Here is a 23,511-nt window from a genome sequence, read left to right as displayed (position 1 = left end):
AGGAGTTCCAGCTTCCCAATCTGGCTCTGCCATCAACCGGCTCGGGTCTCAGAGTCTCACACCAGACCACTAGCTCTAGGAGGCCCTTGCTCAGGTGAGTCATGCTCCCCGTTACTTGGGGGATGCCCACTCGCTCTGACTCAGTCAAGTCCCCATTACAGGGACTCATGCAGAGGGCCCTACGCTTCTCCTTTGCAGCATGCATCATGCTTGTAATCATATAATTATTTCAGTTATTATTTGTTTCGGGCCCATCTCCCCCCACTACACAGTACACTCCATGAATGATGAGGCTCTGTCTTGCTCCCTAATACCCCTAATGCCTAGCAAGGAATCAGTGTTTAGTAAACAGTTAGTGATTGCATTCATAAATTCCCCTACGTAGCTCCAGCTCCCAGGACAGTGCCTGGCCTATAAGGTATAATGGGTGCTCGATAAACATCTGCCTAATTGTATTATGAAATTCCTTCGGGCAAGTCACTTCTGTTTTAGTCTTCAGTTATCTCACCTATAAAAGAAGGATATAGTGCAGTCCTATCCAGCTCTAACCTGAATTCCTAAAAATGATGGCTGTATTTATAATGTGGTATGGTTTTTCAAAGTGCCTTGGGGGCAAAGCCAGGGAGAGACAGGCCCAAGAGGGACAACACAGAGCCTTTGGACAGGTGACCAGAAGCTCAGCTGCACAGGCTCGAAGATGAAGTACCATGAAGGTGGCCACCAAGAAGGGGGTTTGAGGAAGGGCCCTCTCCCTCCTGCCATGAAATAGCTCTCCCTATGCCCTGTGGCTGACACCTGGCATTCCTCCAATAGAGCCTGGTCTTGGAGCCAAGACTCCGTTTGGTTAACATGCAAATAAATTGGCAGCGTTAGCACTGCTCCACTGTGGACACCATTGCCAAAGGGATGGCTGGTTTGATGTGAGGGAAGACAGTACTCTTCTACTCAGACCACACCTGAAATACTGCAAGTTGTTCCAGACACTGCTCTTTAAGTGATTAATGAGTGTATTCCAAGGATACTGACCAGGAAGGTGAGAAGACTGAAGTCATACTATATAAGGAAAAAGGAAACACAGACAATGGAAAGGATAGAATAGATGTGTGGACCAAGGAAACAGAAATAAGGACAAAAGGAAAAGGCTTCAGAAAGAAGGAATTTTGCCCAATAGATAGCAAATCTTTCTAACAATGAGAGCTTTCTACTTCCTATAAGTAGTGAGTTCCCCGACACGGGAGACCTTCAAGCACAGACTCTACTTCATGAGAACACATTTGCAAGAATCCAAACATCTGATTAAAGCAATGGTCTAGAGGACCTTTATTTTTCGTTTTGGCCCCAGGACTGTAGGATCTAGATTCTACTTCTATATGAGGGCAACCAGGAGGAAGACCAGGGCATCAAGGAACAGAGGAGACCCTCAGATATTATAAGAAAACAAGAGGGTAGGAGTGTGGGGTAGTGAATGCAGAGAGAAAAGGCTACTGTAGGACAAGTTCAACAACTCTTAAGTGCACTCATTCCTGGTCTTCTCTCCTGGCTGAATCTCACTGCAGTAGATTCTCATTATTTGCAGCGATTACGTTCAATAAAGTTGCCACAAATACTAAATTAGGGGATGCCGAGCCACTGCTCCTAGGGGAGATGCAGGGTTAGGGTCCTGGGAGGCTCTGTTACGACATTTTCCTCAACAGTCAACACACAACCTCGTTTTATGTGTTTCTGCTTCCTCACACCATACATTATACATATTGTCGATTCACTCATATTGAACAACAGACTGTAATTCACACCTGAATGATGCTTCTGGAACACCTGCATTTTTCTGTAAGGCACATCACGGCTTTCTGGTGCTTAGGTCCATTAAATAGCACTGCAGCACTCAGCTGGGGGCGGGGGGTCATCTTAAACAGCGAAGTCCCCAGGAACAAACACACCGGTGTGAAAGGCATGACAGTAAGCAGACCACAAAAGGGCCATGTGTTTACAGTACGAGGGCTGAAAGCAGACACAGACACTGGGAACGTGCCTGTCCGCTGACTCACATTTTTCACTCCTCTCCCAGTCCGGAGAAGTGCCGCGAGTACTGTTTCTGGAACGCAGGTAGATTTTAGGGGGTGGATGGGTTTGCAAAAGCAGAATCCACCAATAATGAGGAGTCAGCTGCACTCTGTGTGTGCTCGAGCGTTTGGCTCTTGCCAAGATGGGCCCAGACCTCCATCCCGACTCCCCGCCCTCCGGGATATGAAGTGGCATTTGGCCCGGCCCTCACCGCTCCTGCTGCCAAAGAGAACAAACCCACAGCGGCTATTTTCAGGGACTCTAGCGACAGATAAAGACTGTCCAGGGCAGCTCCGTGCACGGCAGGCTGCTCTGACTAAAAAAGCCGCCCTCCAGAGACATGCTCGGGGGACTTCGCAGGCTCTCCCATGAGCTCGGGGCTCCAGAAGGGCAACCTTCCGACACAGGGCAGCGAGGGTGCCCGGACTGTGTTTCCTTCTTGTATTTTTGCTTCTCCTTTTGGACAGAGGTACCTCGTGAGTTGAAGAATTTCCTTTACCTCCATCACTCCCTCCTTTTCACTGGTGTGGTCAACAACCTCACAGACTCTCTTCCGAACCTCTCCAGGGGGATGACCCAAGTTGGTCTGGCTCACACTGGCAGGGGCCGAGTGCACGGCAGAGCCTGTAAATAGGAAAACCCAGCTGCACGTCCCTCTCCCACCTCCCAGAAGGTAGAAGGGATTTCAAATGAGCTGCCAAGGAGAGAATTTATCAGAGAGCTCAGGCATGCTTGAGATTTTTCATCTTCTGAGGGAATTACTGCCAATAAACATGCCACGGTTGGGGCATGGAGAGCGCCTGACTTCATTTATTTGTTAAACTCGCCAGGTAGAGAAGTGTCTTGGGAAAGTAGTTGTACTAATAACACACAACTTTGAGCTCTGAGAGGCAGATGCCAATTGAACTAATGGTTCTAATGAAGGGTCTGGGCCTGAAGGAGGATGGTTGCTCCCTGTCTTTCAAGAGCCAGTAGGATGCTGAGCTCACAGGGAAGGGCCCATCCCTGCCCCTACCGGGAGGCGGGCTCACAGGAAGCTGGTGTGTGGCGGGGCCTCACCGCACTCTGGGCAGATGGGGAATTTCTAGTTTGGGGGTGTCGGCAGCTCTCGTTGGAGCAGTGCTGTGTTAGGTAGGCTCTAGATGTTCTGTAGATTCTCCCAGGAAGGGAGACCCGTGACTTCTGGGTCTTATCTTCGCCCCACCCAGAGCCACTGCCACGTAGTAGGGGTGATGCTGCCGCATTAAGGAGCAGACGGAGGGCAGAGGTTAGGGACAGAGAAGCAGAGAAGTAGGGGAGGGGAAGGCCATGGGGAGCCCCTCCTGCAGCAGGGAGGGGCTGGATGGCAGAACTCAGTTCCCTCAAGCACGGGCTGGCCTTCGGTGCATTCCCGCAGGGTTCTGGACTTGGAGCAGGAGTGACGTAAGCACATGGCTCAGCCCTGCTTTGTCCTTCTCTCTGCCCTGAACCAGGCTACGAGCAAGACTCCAGGAATGCCGCATACAAAGACAGAGAAATATATACACAGACATCCCCAGGAGAGAGAGGACAGGACTCAATTCTGCACAGTACAGCAGAATCCTCCAAGCACATCTACAAACAGCCTTTTGTTTTGTTCTCACAATAATTTTATAAAGTCCATGAAGCTGGTATCATTAGGACCATCAGCCCTATTTTACCGGAGGGAGGGGCACGGAGGAAAAAAATGCTAGGATCCCTGCACATGGCTCCCCCCCACCTCCCTGGGCTCCCCCCGCCACCCGACCTGCCTGCCCTCAACTGTCCACACCTCTGGTCTGTGGCGTGCCCACCTCTCAGCAGAGCTGAGGACGCGGGCTGCTTCATGAGACCAAATTAGCAGCTCAGCCTCTTCTAGCTCTCCCAGGCATGAGCTGGCTGAAGAGGCACGGAGAAGAGTCACTTTGTACTGGCAAACTTCCCCAGGCTGGGCTCAGGATGCGTGATGGGGCATATTACAAGAAATATATTTAAAATGCAGCACTTTGCAACCCCGCTCCTCTGCCCAAAAGCAGCCCCCCGTTTGAAAATTTAAGTAGCTCTAATTTGTTTGCTGGCTGATGTGTGAATAAGCTTCTGCAGTCAGTGAATTTCCCATCAAAGCTGATAAGCAGGAAGTGCCAGTGCTTTGGGAGAAAGAACCAGATGCATGTGGGCTGGGGAGACAGGAGGAGAGAGGGTCCTTCAGGTCACACCCTTCCAAAGCCAGCTCATCTGCCCCTTGGCTGTGTGTCATCTGGGGGTGGCCAGGAAAGCCAGATGCCCTCCCAGGAGGAGGGACGGAAGAGCCCTTTAATTCACTAGAGAGGGTGGTGCTCTGGGAGAAGGGAAAGACGTGTACCATGATTTGAGGGGTCTCCCATTTCACAGCTTCAAATTCTAGTTGCCAATGGAGAGGCTTGTCATAGGAACACTTTGAACAAACTGGGGAACAGTAGTTTTAGAGAGCTCTCATGACAAACTCCTAGGCCCCCAGGGCTTTGGCGGCCCTGCTGGACATGAGCTCCTCAGGGCTGGAATGGTCCGTCCAGCATGTTCCCTGCATACTGCCCAGGCCCCGGCGCCTGGCTCTGCACACACACGAGTCCCTCGTTTGCTGGTGCATCCCTTTCTCCAGGCCTGCGCTGAGGCCCACTCTCGGCAGGGGAGGGCTGTGTCTGTACTCAAGGATGAGGGTCAGCGAACCTACAGGAGAGGCAGAGTGTCTGAGCCGCGTGACACCAGAGGATGCTCAGAGGAAGCAGGGCCCAGCCTGTGACGGCCTTGCTGGGGAGCTGCCATTTCACTCTGGGAGCAAATGGGGCCCCCGAGGGGTCTCAAGCCCTGGAGTGACACACGCCCATCCGCATTCTCCGGAGGGAGAGCTAGGCCCGATGACCCTTCGGGTCTCCTCTGGCTCTAAGAATTCACGCCGTTCTAGGAGACATCAGCTATTTCAAACCTCATGCCCATTCCCCTTCTCCCGGCTTCTTAATTAAAAGGAAGACGCAAGTGACTTCTCAGTAACCCTCAAAGCAGCCCCCATCCTCTCCCCAAGAACTGCTGTCCCAGAATTTCCTCATCAAAGGCAAAGTGCTCCCTGGCTCGCTGGCTCGTGGGGAATGGCCTGCCGAGCAGCCTCCCCGGCCGGCCCACTCCTATCAGCTCCGTCCCCCAGCCAGGGAGCTGGCACTCGAGGCTGCGGATTTCCAGCAATCCAACCCCCCGCTCAGCGCTCCGAGCCAGGCTCCGCAAAGGCAGCTTCAAAGGATCTGCATATTTATGGTAAACTCCTTCCTCAAATTGAAAATGTATTATAGACAGTAGCAATCAGGACACTCTCAGAGCAGCTGGCAACCTGTCTGAGCCTTAATGGCTGTTGCCGTTAGCACGGATGGGACCTGGGACCCGCGCTGTCACAGAGGCTCATGACGGGAGGGGCTGGGCGAAAGGGCACAGATGCCGGGCAGAGCCTCCCCATGGAGGGGAGACCCCCTCCTCACTGCGCCCCCCAATGCCACCTGCAGGCAATGGTGGCGCAGACTCTCATGGGACAGGGTCTTTCTAGGGTTTTCTGTTGCTCTTCGTTTGTTTGCTTTTGAAGCGGGAAAAAGGGTCTGGAGGTGGGGGCAGGCGTGCCTGCTGTGTGGGGGCTTGTCGGGGAAGGTGGCAGGCGAGGAAATTCGAGAGAGGCAGCCTGTCCTCCCAGCAACTGGTGGGCCCGGCAGGAACTCAGGAAGTTGGAGCTGGATTCCCTGAATCTTCTGGAGGACATGGGACCCCTGAGTTCTTGGTTGGCGAGGGTGACTCACGAAAGCCATCTGGCTCATCCCCCTGCCTCGTTAGAACTACACTCAAGTCATTCCAGAGAACCAGCCCCTTGAAAAGCTGAGTTTATATCAGCTTTGGAAAACGAAACATGGCCATCAGTTCTCAAGGCTTTTTCCTCGCCCACTCTTGGCCAGATCTGCATTTCTCTCCATCTCCATAGGAACAGACTTAAGTACATAAGTGGTCCAAGGAAGGGGTGGCTCAAGCATAGTTTCTATGAAAAGTTCATGTGAAAATAACCCCGAGTATTTTGGGGGGTGGGGAGGGGGCAACTGGAACAAATTAATTGACCCCAAGGTCCGGAGTTCTGAATGAATCAAAGATTCGAAGGCTAATTCCAGTAAGCAAGCTAATGCAGGGAGTGGAAATTTAGTGTTTGTGCGGGTGGTGTTCTTATCTCTATCCCACTTCACCCCATCTGGAATGTGGTCCTCAATTTGGGCTTCATGCTTTAATAGAGACCTAAACAAACCCAAAAGCATCAATAGTGTGAGATTTGGAGGCCATATTGCATTGGGAACAGCTATGGGCTGTTATTTTTGGAAGGAAATATATCAGAGGGTCACCATGGTAATTGTTGACTACAGTTTTTGCCTTTCCCCAAGGATTATGAGCTCTCGAAGGGACCATGACTCATGTATCTCGCATTCCCAGCCCTGGACACAGAGAAGGTGCTCAAACAGTGTTATGCTAAATTTCAGGAAGAAGTGAATGAATGAAGAGAATCAAACTATTTTCAAATATTTGAAGAGTTGGTAAAAAAAAACACAAAGTGGGCCATTCTAGCTGCTTCGGAGGGCAGAATTAAGAGGCAGATTTTGACCCTCTGCCTGGAAGACCTGGGAATGTGTCCTTTGGGAGGGAGCGAACTCCCCAGCCCAGGGCAGCTCGAGGAGAGGCTGGGTGACTGCTTCTCTCAGGGACAGCATGGAAAGCATTCTTGCACTGGGATGGAAGATTAGACTAGAGGCCTTGGAGGTCTCCCCTAACACATTCTGGGGCCAAGCTGCAGAGTGGAAAGACCACAGACTTTGAAGATAGCCCAACCTGGACTCAGTTAAGTCTGGAACTTAGTAGCTGTGTGGACGTGGACACATTACTTTATCTCTCTCTGCCTCAGTTTCTTTACTTGCAAGATGGAGGGAGTAGCCTTTATGTATAGCTGATACAAAATGAGAAATTTTAAATATCTATGTACAACACTCAGCATGGGGCATCATGGAGGAGAGCTATTATTATTATGTCAGAGATCCAGCATTCTACCTAACCACAGGCAAGCAAAAGAGAGTGCCATGTAAATCTAGTTTCATTAATCCTTGGGTTTAACAAGGCCAAAAGTTGAGGGGTTACCATCTTCACACAGAGGAAGAAAACTGAAGTACCCCCATTGTGATGCACAGTGATCCAATAGGAAATGTGAGATCTGCGTCTTTAGCTAGGGATGTCAGACCCCCATGCCTCAGCCTTCCTTCTCCCGAAGGCTTAATTAGAGCCCGTTAAGCCATTTCCGATCCTCAGATGAAAGGTGTGCTCATTCTATTACAGCCCTAACAAAGTCACTTGGGGGCTGCTCAGAATCTCTGATCTTTAGACTAAGTTAAATGAAGGAAATTAAGGGCCCTTTAAGGCCGTGCTTCTTTCGTCTCCCTTGTCTCTTTCAAATCTGATTTATCCCAAGTGAAGAAGGGAGATTATACTATTCCAATGCAATCCAGGACATCTTCTGGGAAGTGAAAGAATATGGGATGGAGAAGGGAGAGCTCACATAGGCGGAACTAGAGGATGGACTTAGGGAACCCAGAAGCAATACCATTGACTTCTAGGCCCATAAATAAGCAACTGGGAGACGGTTCAGGTTCAGAAATGTCACTTACGGGACACTCTAGGGAACATTTCCCTCCAAACAGTCTCCAGTGGGAGTTCCACAGAATTCCAAGATGGAAAACCCTCTCCAAACAGAATCAAAATAGTAATTTTTTAAATGGTAAAAAATAACCCTGAATCCTGAAAGACTATTTTTAAAATGGTAATAATCCCTTAATCAGCCACCAGCCGGGAATACAGCATTTGGTTCAGACATTTTACCAATTACAACCCACTGGGTCCCTGTGTGGTGCTTTCTAAGTAATCAAAACCCGTTCTTAATAGCTGCTCGCCCAGACAGGCAGAGAAAGAACAAAACCAAATCCAAATGAGAAGACACCATTACTAAGGAAAGCCCAGCCCAGCAGGTCCCTGGGAGCAGGTGACAGCAAAGCGACAGACCTGGGTAAAGTGTTTTGATTTGGGAGCTTAGGGATTCCAGGAAAGTGAGCAAAAACCAAGAGCAGAAGGTCCAACAGCAAGCCTGAGCGTGAATTTTAGCCGGGCCCAAAGTCCTTGCTAATAGTGAACTTGGGTCAAGTTCCTTATCTTCCTTGAGCGTCAGTTTCCTTATGTGTGATGTGGGAGTTTATCCACCTTCAAGGGCAGTCCCCCAGGTCAGACGGGATCTGTGCAAAGTGCACATGTGGTGCCTGATTCACAATAGGTACTCAAGAGATGTTATTTCCTCTATTCCTGGTCACTCCCCCTTCCCCTGCCAGCACCACCTTGGATGGCATTGGAAGACTATTGGAGCAGAGATACTGACTTTCCTCCCACCCTGAAAAAGAAGCCCAATTAATTATCACTCCCCAAACCATTTCTTCATCCTGTAATAATCAGGGGAAACATACAGAGGCAAAGATTGGGCTGGTGATTGAGATGGGACCTGGGGACCAGGGCTGCAGAGCTACGTCTGTGCCCACGATACACCTTGCACGGTATTCACCGGTATTCACAGAGCCTGAGCGAGACAGGAAAGTTGCAGGACAGTCACCAGATCTGTTGAAGAAAAATGGGTAATAAAGAGGATTATCGCAATCCACTTTATAAATCCAATCAAGAATGTGTGTCCCTGGAGAAACGGAAACCCTCTTACACTGTTGGTGGGAATGCAAGCTGGTGCAGCCACTCTGGAAACCAGTATGGAGCTTCCTCAAAAAGTTAAAAATAGAGCTACCCTACAATCCAATTGGGTATTTACCCAAAGGATAGAAAAACATTAATTCAAAGGGATACATGCACCCTGATGTTTATAGCAGCATTATTTACAATAACCAACTTATGGAAGGAGCCCAAGTGTCCATCCACTGATGAATGGATAAAGAAGATGTGGGGTATATATACAATGGAATATTATCCAGCCATAAAAAAGAATGAAAGCTTGCCATTTGCAATAACAGGATGGATCTAGAGAGTATATGCTTAGTGAAATCAGTCAGTCAGAGAAACACAAATACCATATGATTTCATGCACATGTGGGATTTAAGAAACAACACAAACAAGCAAAGGGAAAAAAGAGAGAGAGGGGCAAACCAAGAAACAGACTCTTAACTACAGAGAACAAACTGATGGTGACCAGAGGGGAAGGGAGTGGGGGGAGGGGGGAAACAGGTGATGGGGATTAAGGAGCGCACTTGTGATGAGCACCAGGCGATGTATGGAAGTGTTGAATCACTATATTGGACCCCTGAAACTAGTATTATACTGTATGTTAACAAGTCGGTATTAAAATAAAAACTTAGAAAAATGTGTGTCCCTTAGGGTAGCTGAAGGTCAAAAACACCATCCTCTTTGATGGACTCCTTGGCTCAAAAAGATGGGGGTGGGCTGTGGGGAGGTTAAGAGGAAATTCTATGCACAGAGGGCACTATTTGTCAAAACATAGCCTGTGCCCCCCGCCCCCCTGCCGCACTGTAATCGTTTATCTGGGTGCTAGCCAAGAATAGGCAGATTCCTGGAAGGCACCCCGTTTTGCTGACTCAGAATTTATAGCTGTGGGGCCTGGGAATGTACAATTACAGCAAGTACCCTGGGTCATTCCTGTGCACATCTAGGTTTGAGATGCCTTACTTACCCCAACCCTGTGTGCTGCCAGGGAGAAGGACCAGTAGCTGCTGTTTAGGATGCCCCCAAGCAGAATCTCCTGCTGGGCTGGGCTGGGCTGGGCTGGGCTGGGCTGAGCTGAGCTAGGGGCTGGTGATGCTGTTTCTTCCCAACCTGAGACATAGCTGCTGGAGAAGCAGCGTTAAAAGGGGAAGAGGTACTTTGAGCCTAATCAGCTGTCATTCAAGCAGAGGGTGGGGTCAGGGCCACCAGCCAACTCTGCCACCCGAGGTTGCCTGACGGAAGGGGGCTGGAAGGGGGCTCTTTCCGGGGAGCACTCCGAATGCAGGCCTGAGGTTCAATGCAGAGATATTCAGAGCCTGGGACTGGGCCTTCTGTGGAGTAAGTCTGGGGCTTGGTTTGAGCATTATGTTCTCCTAACTACTGCTTCCCCACCATGATTACCCCCACACACTTCACATTTCCCTACCCTTTTTTATTTTTCCTATAGCACTTATCACTACTGACACTGAATTATATATGGATTTGCTTGCCTACTGTTTGTCCCATACTACAATATGGCCCCCAGAAAAGCTGACATTTTGCCCATTTTTTTAAAACCTGTGCTCACAGAAGTCAGGCTGGCAATTTCCCTACAGGCTGGAGGCTTCATTTGTTCAGGGAATTAGGAGCCCGAGGGCATGATCTCAGCTTCATAACCCCCAAATTGCACTTATTATTTTCCCGTGTCACCAGACTATGAGCTCTTTCAGGGCAGGGACTGTGCCTTCTGCAGCTTGGTTTCTTCCGAGCCCAGCACAGTGCCTGACAGAAGGAAGCAGTTCTGTTTCTAGATCCAAGAGTGGAAATGTAATAGCTACTAGGAAAAATTGTACAGAAAAAGGTAGGTGTGCTGACCCTCTAGGGTCAAATCCACACTCATAACGACTTGCTTCTTCTGCATAAATGTGTAGTTGGGGAAGCCAGAACTCATACTCATACTGAGCAAATGCTAATCTACTGGTTAGATAAATGAGATGACCATTCAGTGATACTCTAGCCCAGTGTTTCTGGCTATCTACCTAACCCTGGACTCTCTCCTTTTACCTTGTTGTTTTCCAAGAAGGGTGGCCTAGCATATTCACTGGGATCCCCCAGAGCCCTCGGTGGCCATATCAGTTCCTGGGTCCTATCTGAGGTCTACCCAATGGGACCCTTGTAGGGTAGAGTCTAAAAATCTGCTTTTTGAACAAATTACCAAGGTGATTTTGATGCATGATTTGTCTGTCATAACGGTTAAGAACGTGGGCTTCAGGGTCAGAGATGTCTGGGTTCAAAACCAGTTGCCATCACTAACTGTTCAGGGCCAGGTCTGGCCACCTCCATGAGTGTTCATTTCCTCGCTTACAAAATAGGGATTAATAAAAAGTACCTATCACCGACTACCAACTAAGATGAATAAACCCTAACTAAGATGAAACAAATAACCTGAATAGTCCTATAACCATTTCAGAAATTGATTTTGTAATTTAAAGATTCCTGAAAAAGAAATCTCCAGGCCTGGATGGCTTCCCTGGGGTGTTTCACCAAACATTTAGAGAAGAATTAACAGCACTTGTATACAACTCTTTCCAGAACACAGAAGAGAAAGGAACATTTCCCAATTCATTTTGTAAGGCCAGTATTACCCTGATACCTAAAGCAGACAAAGGGAGTAAAAAAATAAAGCAAAAAACCCTCCAAGCCCACTGCAGACCAGTAATCACTCAGAACGTAGACGCTAAATCCTCAGTAAAATGTTAGCAAACCAAATCCAACAATGCCTAAAAATTATACACTGTGTCTAAGTGGGATTTATTCCAGGTGTGTGAGGCTGGTTAAACATTTGAAAATCAATTAATGTAATCCGCCATATGATCAAGCTAAAGAAGAAAAATAACATGATTCTATCTGTTGACCCAGACAAGGCACTTGACAAAATTTAACACCCATTTCATGGCAAAAACTTTCAGGAAGTTAGAAAGAGAAGGGAATGCCCTCAACTCGATAAAGAACATCTACAGAGGGCGCCTGGGTGGCTCAGATGGTTAAGCGTCTGCCTTCGGCTCAGGTCATGATCCCAGAGTCCTGGGATCGAGTCCCACATCGGGCTCTCTGCTCCTTGGGAGCCTGCTTCTCCCTCTGCCTCTCTCTCTGTGTCTCTCATGAATAAATAAATAAAATCTTTAAAAAAAAAAAAAAAAAAAAAAGAACATCTACAGAACACCTACGGTTATTAGGTGCACATTTAACGGTGAAAGGCTGAGTGCGTTCCCCCTAAGATCAGAAACAGCTTATCGATATTGAACCGTGATGTTCTAGCCACTGAACCAGGCAAGAAAAGGAAATAGATGGCATCCAGATTGGAAAGGAAGAAGACTGTCTCTATGCGCAGGTGACAAACAATTAAAATAAAAATAAATTGAAAGCACCTAGCCTGTAAGGTTAAATGAGAAAAGACATATGACACACCAATATGGTTTATGGCCGGTGGTAAGAGCTTAAGAAATGCCAAGATGCTCTGTGATGAGGATGAGGATGATGATGATGACGATGATGATGATGGGGGAGGAGGAAAGGAAGGGGAAGAGGAGGAGGAAGAGGACGAAGAATCTGCATAATCTCTGGGAAAGGTGACTGTAGCCCCTTCACAGGCATACTCCCTTGCTCAGCTACTCTGACAGCCGGGAGCCCTCCAGTGTGTCTGCTTCCTGCTATAATTAACACATCAGTTCCTATTTCTCCAGCTTTTCTAAGGCTGCAGAAAGCCTGGCCTAAGAATAGGGGGTTGATTATCCGGTCGACGGGGAGGTTGGGAGAACTTCAAGGAGGCCCCTGGAGTGGCTGTCAGAATCCCTGTCCCACTGATGTGAGAGGACCGGACAGAGGGAGAATAAGCTCGTGGAGGAAAAGCAGGCAGGGGGGGGGGGGGGGGGGGGGGGGTTGAAAAGGAGCTTCAGAGGATGGAGCCATTCGGAGCTGACGGAAGAAGACAGATAGCAGACAGGAGGGGAGGGCTGTGACCGGCATGAGGCGGGCGTGGATCAGTCAGGAAAGAGCCAGCAGGAGGGAGCTGGCCGTCCCCTCCAATGCCGAAGGGACCCAGTTGGTTCCTTCTCCACGTGCTCTCCGGAGTCTGACACTGATTCCAGGGTTAGGGCTAAAGTCAGGGAGCAGAGTAATCCAAAACAGTGGGCATGGCCTGGGAATTCCTTCCTTACGTGATACCCTCTTGCCCCCCTGTCCCTACAGAAGGTGAAGGCCTCCCTCTTGGTATTCTGCCCTCCCTAACCCACGCTAGCGAATTCAGTGGCAGGAAGGGGGGGAGGCCAGTGATGCGAGGAGCCGTGCACAGGAAGCAGCCTGTAGTTCCTGGGGATAACTGAGAGCAGGGGCCATCCTGCGTGCCAAGGAGAAATGGGATGGGAGGGCTGGGGACACAGAAAGGAACAATGAGGAAGGATGTACTATCATGGCGGCAGAGCCAGACTTACCTGCCGAAAACCATTCCTGGTGAACTGTAAGATTTTCAAGGCATAGTTGGACCTCTGGCCTTTGCTGTTGAATTCAATGTGGCCGGTGAGACCTTCCAATTCTACCTGTCCAAGAGAGAGTGAGTTACAGCACCAAATGGGCCCCGTGTTCTACTTGGCTCCAAGAATTCCACACATGGGCTATTTAAGGATGCCCAAGAGAAAGCAGGCCATCAGGGTCCATTCTCCTGCCTGTCTCTCAGCCACAGGATCTCGTGACTACAAATGCGATGTTCCTGGAATGAATTCAGACTTGGCTGGGGCTGGAGGAGGAGGAGGATGCCCCACACCCCATGACCACATAGCCGCTGCATAAACCGACACAATACCAAGATGGCAGCCTGAACTCCAATTCTCCAGTGTCCCTCCTCCAGGCCGTTGGCTGTTAATAGAATCTATCCTCTTTGGGCAGCTGCTCACCCACCTTCGGGTCTGCAGGAAGTCAGGAAGACCTGACTCTAAATGCAAAACCGAAGCTACTCTGCACCAGGCTTCTCTGAAGGAGATGTCTTCTTCGTGGGCTAGAGATCCACGTCCACCCCACCAGAGGGGACACGGCTGGAGACATGGCTGGGAAAGCCAGCTCCAAACCATACCTCCTCAGCGGGGCGTTGGGGATCAGGGAACAACTGTGACCCAGAGTGCACGGAATGGGGTCACCGCAGATGGCTGTTTTATCTGTGACTGTGATATCCCGAGGAGGCCTGCGGGCACAGGGCCGCGAACAGAGCATCCCACCCCCTCCCTGCGAGGCCCCAGCCGCCCCTCACCATGCGCAGGTAGTTCATGAGGCTGGTGCCATGCTGCCAGATCTGGGCCGAGCCGCAGGACAGAGGCTTCACGCCGATCTCCTGGCTCCGGTTGAGCTCCTGCACCGCAGTGACCACAGCATAGACAGCGTCAAACAGCAGGGCCGAGGACAGCTGGGAGAGGGCGGACGGCGGGCGGGCGGGGAGCGACAGGAGGCCCAGGGAGATGGAGGGATGGGTGTGAAGGGGGAGGGGAAGGGAAGGGAAAGGTGGAAGGAAAGAAGGGAGGGGGGACGAGAGAAAAGAGAAACAAAGAAGAAATAAGGGCACTTCTTTGTTGCCTGGGGCCCACCGCCTGGCTCTGGGCCAGCTCCGCTTCACCTAAGGGTTCAAGTGCTTGCCCGAGGCAGACAGTGGTGGCAAAGACTTCTCTGCTATTGGACCATCCAGGTGTCCCTTTGAGCCCTAACTGATTTCAAGGATATCCTCTTCTCTCTTTGCTCCAGGGAGGTAGCAACTCCCATTGCTGTCAGAAATCCCTAAGAAGGGGATGAGGCTGCCTATCCCGGGAGGAAGGAAGGAAGGAAGGAACCTGGACGCTACGTTCGGATTTGCCCAGTCTACGATGCTCAACTGAAGGTCCTCTACTCCTAGAAGACCCCAGGATATTGCGTCTTCCTGGATATACCTACTATCGGTCTACTACTTTGTACTACTCAGTGTGATGGGTACTTACGAAGCACATGGTAAACGCAAAGCCCTACGATGAAGGCGGGCTTCCTGCTTCCTGCTACAATTAGCGCATCCGTTCCTATTTCTCCAGCTTTTCTAAGGCTGCAGAAGATTCCCGCAATAGATTACAGTGGAAAGGAGAGGGTGTACGGGAGACAGGACCCAAATAAGGGTAACGGGAAACTGAGTGAGTGGACACAAAAAGGTTGGCGGGGTCCAAAGAGGAAGATCCTGTTGGCTGATCAAGAAAACGTTTCTTGGAGGACATAGTGTTGGAACAGAGCACTGAAGGATTTTGGTAGAAACGTCATTGGATCTGGGAGGGGGAGCAGCTGGGGACAGGGGAAAGGCACTCCAGAAGTAGCACTGCCCACACAAAGGGGTGGAAAGTGTGGGGCACACTTGGGGGTGCGTGGGAGGGGAAGAAGCAACAAATCAGCATTGTAGGCAGGTCTGCGGAGGGAGTCAGAGCCCAGGGAAGAAGCCAGTGAAGCTTGTTCGTATCTTCATCTCCCTATTCAACTGCAAGCTCTTAGGGCAGGAACACACAGGGCCTTCATCTCTATATTCCGCACAGCCCCTAGCACTGGGACCCGGCATGTCGTAGGCTCCCCCAAGACATATTTCCAGAATTGAATTAAGTTTTGGGTGAAATCTGCCCACCGAGGCTCAGCCGGAGCACTGCCCAATGAGTTGACTTGAGGTTAGCAGCTTTGGGTAGGGGCAGAAAAACAGAAGCTGCCTGCCCTTGAGGAGTGTGCCATCTAAGGAGGCAAAAACACCAGGCTGTGCACATACAGTCCCCGACAAGAAAAACCGACTGAGTGTAAATGACAATAGGGACAAACCATACAGGACCCCTGAGGGGAGGCCCCATGGGAAGAGTGACATTGGGGTCTGTCACTTCTTATAACCTCCTCCTCCTTGGCCAGGCCCTAGGAGACTGACCCCTCCAAGGAGGGAGGCAGGGAGGCCATCTCCTGACCTCTGGGATTTTTTTCAAGCTCTCAAGACAGAGTGGAGGCATCTTGAGGCAGGTGGTGCAGGAGAAAGAGCTCAAAACCGGGAGGACTAAACCCAGAGTTTGGATCCCAGCCCTCACGCATGTGCTAAGTGATCTGGAGCTGTGGAACCTTGGAGAGAACAATGGTTTCCCGTAAATGAGAGGCAGCCTCCCTGGCTCGCAGGTTTGTAATGTGCTCTGCAAACTGTGCACCCCCTGGGTGAGGGCAGGTGTCAGCTCGGGAAGCAGGTGCTGGCTGAATGAAGTCTACGGAGAGTCACAAGAACAAGGAGCTCAAGGCAGGAAACAGGCTGGGAAGAGTGACTTATTCCCTCTGCAGCTCAGCTGCCTGTTGGACAAGGAGTCCTGTGACAGCGACTTGGCGGGGGGGGGGGGGGGGGGGGTTTGCTGACTTTGGATCATCTTTCTAAAAGGCAATTATAGGGGAGAACAGCCCAAGAGAGTTTCCCTGCCCCAATCCACGTTCACTTGCATTGCAAAACTGCCTGGCCCGTGTATTCCTTCTTCCTCCTTCTTCCCCTCTCTCAATCCCTCTCTTGCTCCTTCTTTTCTTCCTTCCACCTGCTTCTTTTCCTTCTTCCTACATTTATTCAGCTCCTACGATGTGGCAGCACTGGAGACCTCAACCTCTCCTGTTCTCCTCCAAGACATCCATATAGGCAGGAGCCCCTGTGTTCCCTGTGCCTGGGCTGGGCCTTCATCCCGCTCAGCTCCATCACCTCTCCTTTCTGTCCCCTGGCCCTGAAGTGCCCTGTGGCCTAAAGACCAAGCAGGTAGGGGCACTAAACGGAGTGATCAGGACCAGGAGAAAGCTCTGCAGTTGGGCTGAGCCATGCTTGACCAGCCACCTCCCTCAGGTCCCTCCCGCCCATCACCTTCTGCTCTCTCCTCCCCACCGCCTTCCCCTCTGCAGCTCAGCTCCTTCTTCATTGATTCCAGGCTCACCTGCAAGGCACTCGATGCTTCTCAGCGAGCCCACAACTGTCCTTGTCCTTTGCACATAATTCATTTCCCCCTGAGTACATGTGGCTCCTTTATTAATGGACCTCTCACATTTCCTTGCCAAAAGGACATATGGAAATGATCAAAGCTACAGACTCTCCCTTTCCAGCTTAGATAAACATTGACCCGAGGAGGGGGGGCATTGGTTACCGCTGCTGACATTGGCCCCTAGATCCTTCTGTTTGGCTATTTAAATGATATGGTAAACTAATTTCTGTCCCACTCTCTCCTTTGCCTCCCAGCTAATCTGTCCATTCAGAGAGTCTCAAAATCTTGGCCTGTTAGACTAGGAAGGATCCTAGAAATCAAAGAGTCCAGCTCTCTTATTTTACCAATGACAAAACTGAGGCTCGAAGAATTCACATCCTGCCCAAAGTCACCAAGCAGGACAGAGGCAGGGCCAGGACTGGAGTCCCAGGACCCTTTCTCCAGTCTGGTTTCCTTCTGTGTCTGAAACATTGTCCTTCCATCCTCTCGAGAAGCTGGCAGTGAGTCATTATTCTGTCAGATTTATCCCCATGCCCAGCCTCCCGGGACAACATGGGCAATCTTCTAGACGTGGTCACCTTCTCAACAGCAGACAGGAGCATGAGACTCTTGGGGCAGAGCTGGGGGCAGGGAAGGGGAGTGGGCAGGCCTCTCTCTTGTCCTGGGTTTGGCCATCACCCACTTTGCCCCTTGGTCCGACTGGTTGTCCTCATGTTAGCCTCTCAGTGAAGAGCCACTTGGAAATGTTGTTAGAACAGGACAGAGCAGGACAGAGGGGACAGTGGGAGGGGACCATGAGTTGCCTACCTAGCACCCATTCTCCCCTTCTTCCTCCCCAACAGAACCCCCATTTTGTTCAAGTATCCTCCATCCCCCAAGCAGCCATCGGGGTGGCTAATCCAGCCCCAGCTCTCCAGGGATCCGGAGTGGTCCAAGAGTCCTCCCATCCCCCCACCAATATGTGACCAATCAGTGGCCTGATTCTGACCAGCGAGACACGAACTGAGACCAGGGGGGAGGGGTCACGTCTCAGAAAAGCTTCCTGTCTCTGAGAGAGGCAGTCCTTCCTCCTCATCTCGGCACTACCATGTCAGGACATGATGCCTGGGCCTGCGGCAGCCGGCCTGGCTCCGGCCCAGGGGTGGACTTGACACCAAGGGGGACAGAGAGGAATAGAAGGAAACTGGGTTTCTGAAGACATGAGTCCAGAGTCTGCCTTCCCTCTCAACTTGCCATGACACAAGGTCACACGCTTCCTTTTTCTCCATAAGGCAGTTTAATACCAGGTTTCCATTGTTGGGAGCTGAATGCACCTTAACCAATACGAAGGCCCGAGGGACCCCCTTCCTCCCAGGGCACGGTTGCCTCAGGCGCTCAGAGAGGCCTGGGCCTCCTCATCCCCCTCTACAGGCCCTTCTTCTCAGGAGGCTATGTGCCGGGCCTCGAGAGACCCCAGTCTCCGCAGACTGGCAGACACAGCTCACCACGCCATTTCTCACACCCTCCCACATGCTTGTTGTTGTTCCCACTCATCTGAGATGCGGTTTTCTTGGCTGATGTTCCCTTATTAGCAAATGGTCCGGATGCCGGGGGAGTGGCGTGTGCCTCTTTGCGGTGTTCTTTTGGCATCTTGTGCTCTGGGACCTTCCAGATTCTTCCAGCACTTCTAGGAATTATAGCCTGGAGAGGGATGCTGGGGGCAGGGGTGGGTGGGGAAGGGGGGCAGCCTCAGGGCTCCTGTCTCCTCTCCATCTGCATATTGCCTTCAGAGAGGTGACATGGTGGCGGTCCCCAGTGCGCTCTGGGCTTCATGGGTCCTCTCTGTGGCTCAGTCTGGGCCCATCTGAGCTGAAACCTCCTAAACCCTGAACGTCATCAGCCCCAGGATCCTCCACACATAACCCCTGTCTCGCAGGCTCCTGACAACGCACCCGGGCCTCTCACCTGGATCCTCCAACTGCCTCTCTGAGCCTCTGCTGCCCATCCTGCGCTCCTCCTGCTTATCTGCCCCCAGATGCCAATCTCAGCCAATTTCTCCTCTGGCGGGAGAGCCTGTAATCTCTGCCTCGTCAACTGTTCAGCTCACTGCAGATCTCCATCCCAAAGCAATCTGCTGCTCTCCTATTTGCTTTTGCTCTCTGTTATTATTTACTAAGTTAGCTCTGGCAAGCACTTGGGATTGCAGCTGGGGGAAAGCGGCTCTGGGGCAGCGCTCCGTCCATGTCTCTAGTCCGGCTGGAGAGTCCCCTCCGTCCCCCCACCTTCCCGCCTCCTATCCTAACCCATCGCCCTTCCCTTCACCACCCACCTCTGTCTTTCTGTGGCTTCCGTGCCCCATCTGTGCGCACGCCTCTCTCGTCTTGTCTCCGCTTCCCCTGTCCCTGATCTTCTAAATATTAAATCCCCCAAATGGCTCAATCTTTGTTTAAAATCCTCTCCTCTTTCTTGGCACCAAAATGTTGCTTGGCAAGGGACTCTCAATTCCCTTGTTTTTATATTTTCATTTGGTTCTTCATTGTTATTTTCTTTTGAGCTGTTTGTAAATTGTTTAGGGGAACGAAAGACTCTGTATAAATTAAGATGAATCAATCTGACTCAGGGAACAGAGGCTGAGTTTCCGTCCCCTCCCCTGAAGGAAAAATAAGCATATCTTCCAAACACACACCTGTAACCCTCATCCTCCACACCCCCGGCAGCTCCCCTGCCCAGATCACTGGATTCCCATTCTCTTGGATGCCCATTTGTCTCTGAACCTCTGTAGCTTAAACTCTGCCCCCCAAAATCAGACCAGGACAGGAGCCATTAAAATCTCATCGAATAGTCCATATAATCTGGGTTTTATTCAATGAAATAAACACTTAATTACAAACATCTGTTTTAGTCTAAATTCTAATTACTTAACCTAGCCATCTGTAATTTTAACGATTTTCTACGATTTTTGTTCTTTGCAGTGTGATTAATGGGAACGGCATGTGAAATAGTGGGTATGTGTCTCTATCCACGGCTCGCCTAGCGGCAGGCGGGAAGCAGGGGAACTGCGTGCTGTCAGCCACCTGGCGGTGCAGCCCGGGCCTGGGTGGCGGTGCTCAGCTCTCTCTTGAGGTTCCTAACCCCTCAGCTCAGATGCTCCCTCTCTGTGTCCTCAGAGCAGCCCCCTTTCCAGCAGCCCCCTGGGGCACACAGGGGCGGGGAGGCACACAATCCAGGAGGAAGAGAAACGGACAAGCGAGATGCCAAGGGTGCAGAAGGCAAATGGAGTGTAGGGGAGGAAGGGGAAAGGGGAGAGGAGAGGGTGACTGGGGGAGGAGAAGAGGGGAAGGGAAGAGGCCGGGGAGAAGACACGAGAAGGAAGAGAGACTGGACCTGAGACAGAGAGACAGGGCACAGGGGAACGGGGGTGGGGGGACGTTGTGGAGAGAAGAGGGCCCTGGAGGCAGGAGAGAGCAGGTCGTTGCAGAGGAGTTGGCTGCAGCCTTTTGAGAAAGCTGGATGGGGAGACAGACCGGCCTGGGCTTTCCTGGAACTGATTATTTCTCGCCTTCCAGCTCCCCATCAAATGAAAGGGCTGGGCTGTTTGTGCTGGGAATTTCAACCCCCAAAGAGACAGGAAGAGGCACTGCTTTTCAAAAGGCAGTTGCTAAGTGAGAAGCCTCGAGAAGGATTTGTTGCTGTTTGAAGCTGTGAGCTTTCTTTCCTTATTCCTCCAGGTGAGGAGTTTCTGTAACACCTCCCCTTCCTCCTCGGAGGTACAGAGACGGTGGCTACAAGGTTCTTGGCACCGAGAGGCAGTCTTGGGCTCTAATCTCCCTCGTCTGTGCCTCAGTTTCCCCATTTACCAAACAAGGGGTGTGTGACCATTCTCATCTGCTATTAGGATGCCATGAGGCGGAAAAAGGGGGTCGAGGTGGGATAATTTCGTGGGAAGTGCTCCAGTATTCCTCAGCTCTGTGCACAGATGAAACAAATGGAATGAACACCCCGGGCTCCTGAGCTAGAAAGAACACACGTCCCTATTTTGCTGGCAAGAAAACAACAGGGCTTGGCCAACAGAAAGCTGACTGAGGAAGCGCCACAATCTGGGACCCAAGACTGACCGTCCCCTCCCGGGGACCAGGGCTAGGTCTCAGGCTCACCCTTAATCTCCTCACGCCACCCCTCTGAAGTAGGCTTGTACTCTTGTTCTCCACCCCCAACACAGAGGGAGCCTCCAGAGAACCCCCCACTCCCTGAACGTTCCCCAACATTCTTGGGGAACATAGGATGCTGAGGCTTTGGGAGGTCCAGGACTGGATTGGGAAGGACAAAAATGAGGTCAGGAGGGCTGCTTCCGTGTGACCAGACATGCGGCCCCAGCTCCACCCTGGATGCCTTCACACCCTGCACAGCGTCCCGCACACTAACTGAGCAGCCGTGAGGTCTTCACTTCCCCCTCCTCTGGGAAGCCTTCCCTGATCATTCCAGGCAGAACTAAGGGGCTTCGCTCTGCTTCCACAGGACAGGATCCCACATGGGACCATTTTCCTAGAGGTGGAGGCAGATCTTACTTCCCACATCATGAACCCTGCAAGGTAGAGGCTTTGGCTCTTCTTCACCAGGATGGGCTACGGGATGGGTCCCCATCCTTCATTCTGCCCTGGACTCAGGCCTTTTGCCATGTGACTCCTTACTTTTCTTCTCTAAAAGAGTAGAGCCTGTTTCCTCATTCCCCGACTTGGAATTTGTCTGTGTGCCATTCTTTGGCCAACAACATGAGTCGGCAGTTGCCGTGTGCCCGTTCTGGAAAATTAGCACTAAAAGTCTGGTATGTTCCTACTTGCTTCGTCACTGTCCTGCCATCACCGTGAGAATATGCCACGCTGGCCTGCCTGCTGGGCCAGGGGAAGGATGAGAGGCACGTGGAGCCAGAGCTGCCCCAGCCCAGATTCACGGGGTGAACTGCTCAGATGAGCTGACCCCCAGCTAGATTAGGAATCCGTAGCTAATCCTCCCTCACCCCCCAGATTAGCTGATTGAAGCTCAGAGGCATGAGCTACACAGACGCTTAGTGTCACATGCTAGTGACATTTGGGGGTTGGTTGTTACCCAGCATTTATACAGCAAAAGCTACCCGATACATTAGTAAATGCCTATCCCTGTGTCTGCCATATAGCATGTTAAATTAGCTCATTCGATGAATAACTGTGATTTGAAGGTAGAATTATATTCCATTTTATCTTCACAAAAATCTCCTAAGGTGGTCAAGCAGAATCAGCCCCAAATGACAGATAAAGAATCTGAGGCTCAGAAGAGTTACGTAACTACCGAAGATCACAGAGCGAGAACATGGCAAGGCTGGTATTTGAATCCAGGTCCTAGGTCTCCGAGGCTATTGCTCTCTCGTGCGTGTGACCACGGCTGGCCCCAGAGTCCCATGAAAGGCACTGACTGGCCTGCACGTCAGGTCCTTGCAAGCCCTCCCATGGGGTCCTGGGAGGGCTTCTCATCTGCCTGCTTGTGGTCAGCGTGAGCACTAATGGAAGGGCTTGCTCCTCTGAGAGCAACTAGAAATATGGCACAGGGACCTTTTATTTCACCCAGGCTAGGTGCCAAATGTGGAGCAGTCTGGGTTGGAGAGCAGGCAGCAGGCTTTGTTTCCTTTCCTGGTATTATGCTGCGGGCCTTCCCAGTCTGCCAGCACCTCATTAGAATACGGGAGCCAAGGCAGCAAGACCCGCTGGGAAACCAGGGGGCCAGGCCTGCATCCGGCTGGGAGGGACAAGTCCAGGCCTACCGTGATGCTGTGCCTGAGCATGTCCCTCACTGTCCCTGACCCATCTACTAGTGGTGAGAACCGCTTTCCTTCAGATGTCTCACCCCTGCCAGGTCCTTCCTGTGGACTCTCACCTCTTTCAGGTCTAAAATACCTTGTTGGGATGTGCTCCTTAAACCTTTCCTGAAACTCAGTTCTCAAGGGTCTTCTCCTCCCTGACTCCCTGATCACAGCTCCCTGAGCTCTGCATCAGCTCTGACCCCTTCGTTACTCCTTCCTTCCTAGGATTTCCGCCAGGCCACGCAATCATGGAGGTACACAGCTTGCTGGACGGGCACTCTATCCATGCCCCCTCCTTCAGGAAGCCCACTGCTGGATGACCGCCTTGGCCAACCACTAACAGGTGTCCATTTGTGCAGATGTCCAGAAACATCCTCGCCCCCGGACATGTATCAAAGACAGGTCTTGCTCCTATTTTAGAAGCCTCCAGGGAAGGTCCCATTCCAGGAGGGTGCCCGGTTCCACTGCCACCTCTCAGGACTACTTCTTTTCCAGTTCCTTCTATCTCTAGCTCACTACTCTGCCTTCCTCACTGATTCACTCATTCGTTTGATGAATACCCACTAACTGCTTTCACTTGGCCAGGCCAATTTGCAGTGGCAACACAATGATGCTCCCAGAAAGGGGAAAAGGGCATAGCAGGTAAAACTTTGAACTGGGTTCTGAAGCTAGTTCCTCTGCTTACTAGCTGTGTGACCCCGGGCTGTTTACTCAACCTTTCTGGGCCTCTGTGTCATCATCTGCAAAGTGAAGATACTGATAGCAGACCTCAGAAAAGTTATGGGAGCATCACGTGAGCTGCTTAAATGTAACATGGCTGGGACAGGACCTAGAAA

General features: G+C 51.1%; 1 protein-coding gene across 1 annotated transcript in view; it reads right to left on the bottom strand.

Moving 5' to 3' along the window:
- Positions 1-23,511, bottom strand: part of GRIK4 (glutamate ionotropic receptor kainate type subunit 4) — a 427,067-nt gene that overhangs the window by 86,859 nt on the left and 316,697 nt on the right. The window contains exons 10-11 of the mRNA XM_035009151.1: positions 14,142-14,294; positions 13,333-13,437 (exon numbers count right to left, since the gene is read on the bottom strand). Of these exons, the coding sequence (XP_034865042.1) occupies positions 13,333-13,437; positions 14,142-14,294 (258 nt within the window). The remainder of the gene's footprint in view (positions 1-13,332; positions 13,438-14,141; positions 14,295-23,511) is intronic.

Source organism: Mirounga leonina, unplaced genomic scaffold, assembly GCF_011800145.1.
Source record: "Mirounga leonina isolate KUSES-001 unplaced genomic scaffold, KU_Mleo_1.0 Mir_153, whole genome shotgun sequence".
In the NCBI taxonomy this organism is placed as follows: Eukaryota; Metazoa; Chordata; class Mammalia; order Carnivora; family Phocidae; genus Mirounga; species Mirounga leonina.
This window is presented reverse-complemented; position numbering and strand designations above follow the sequence as displayed.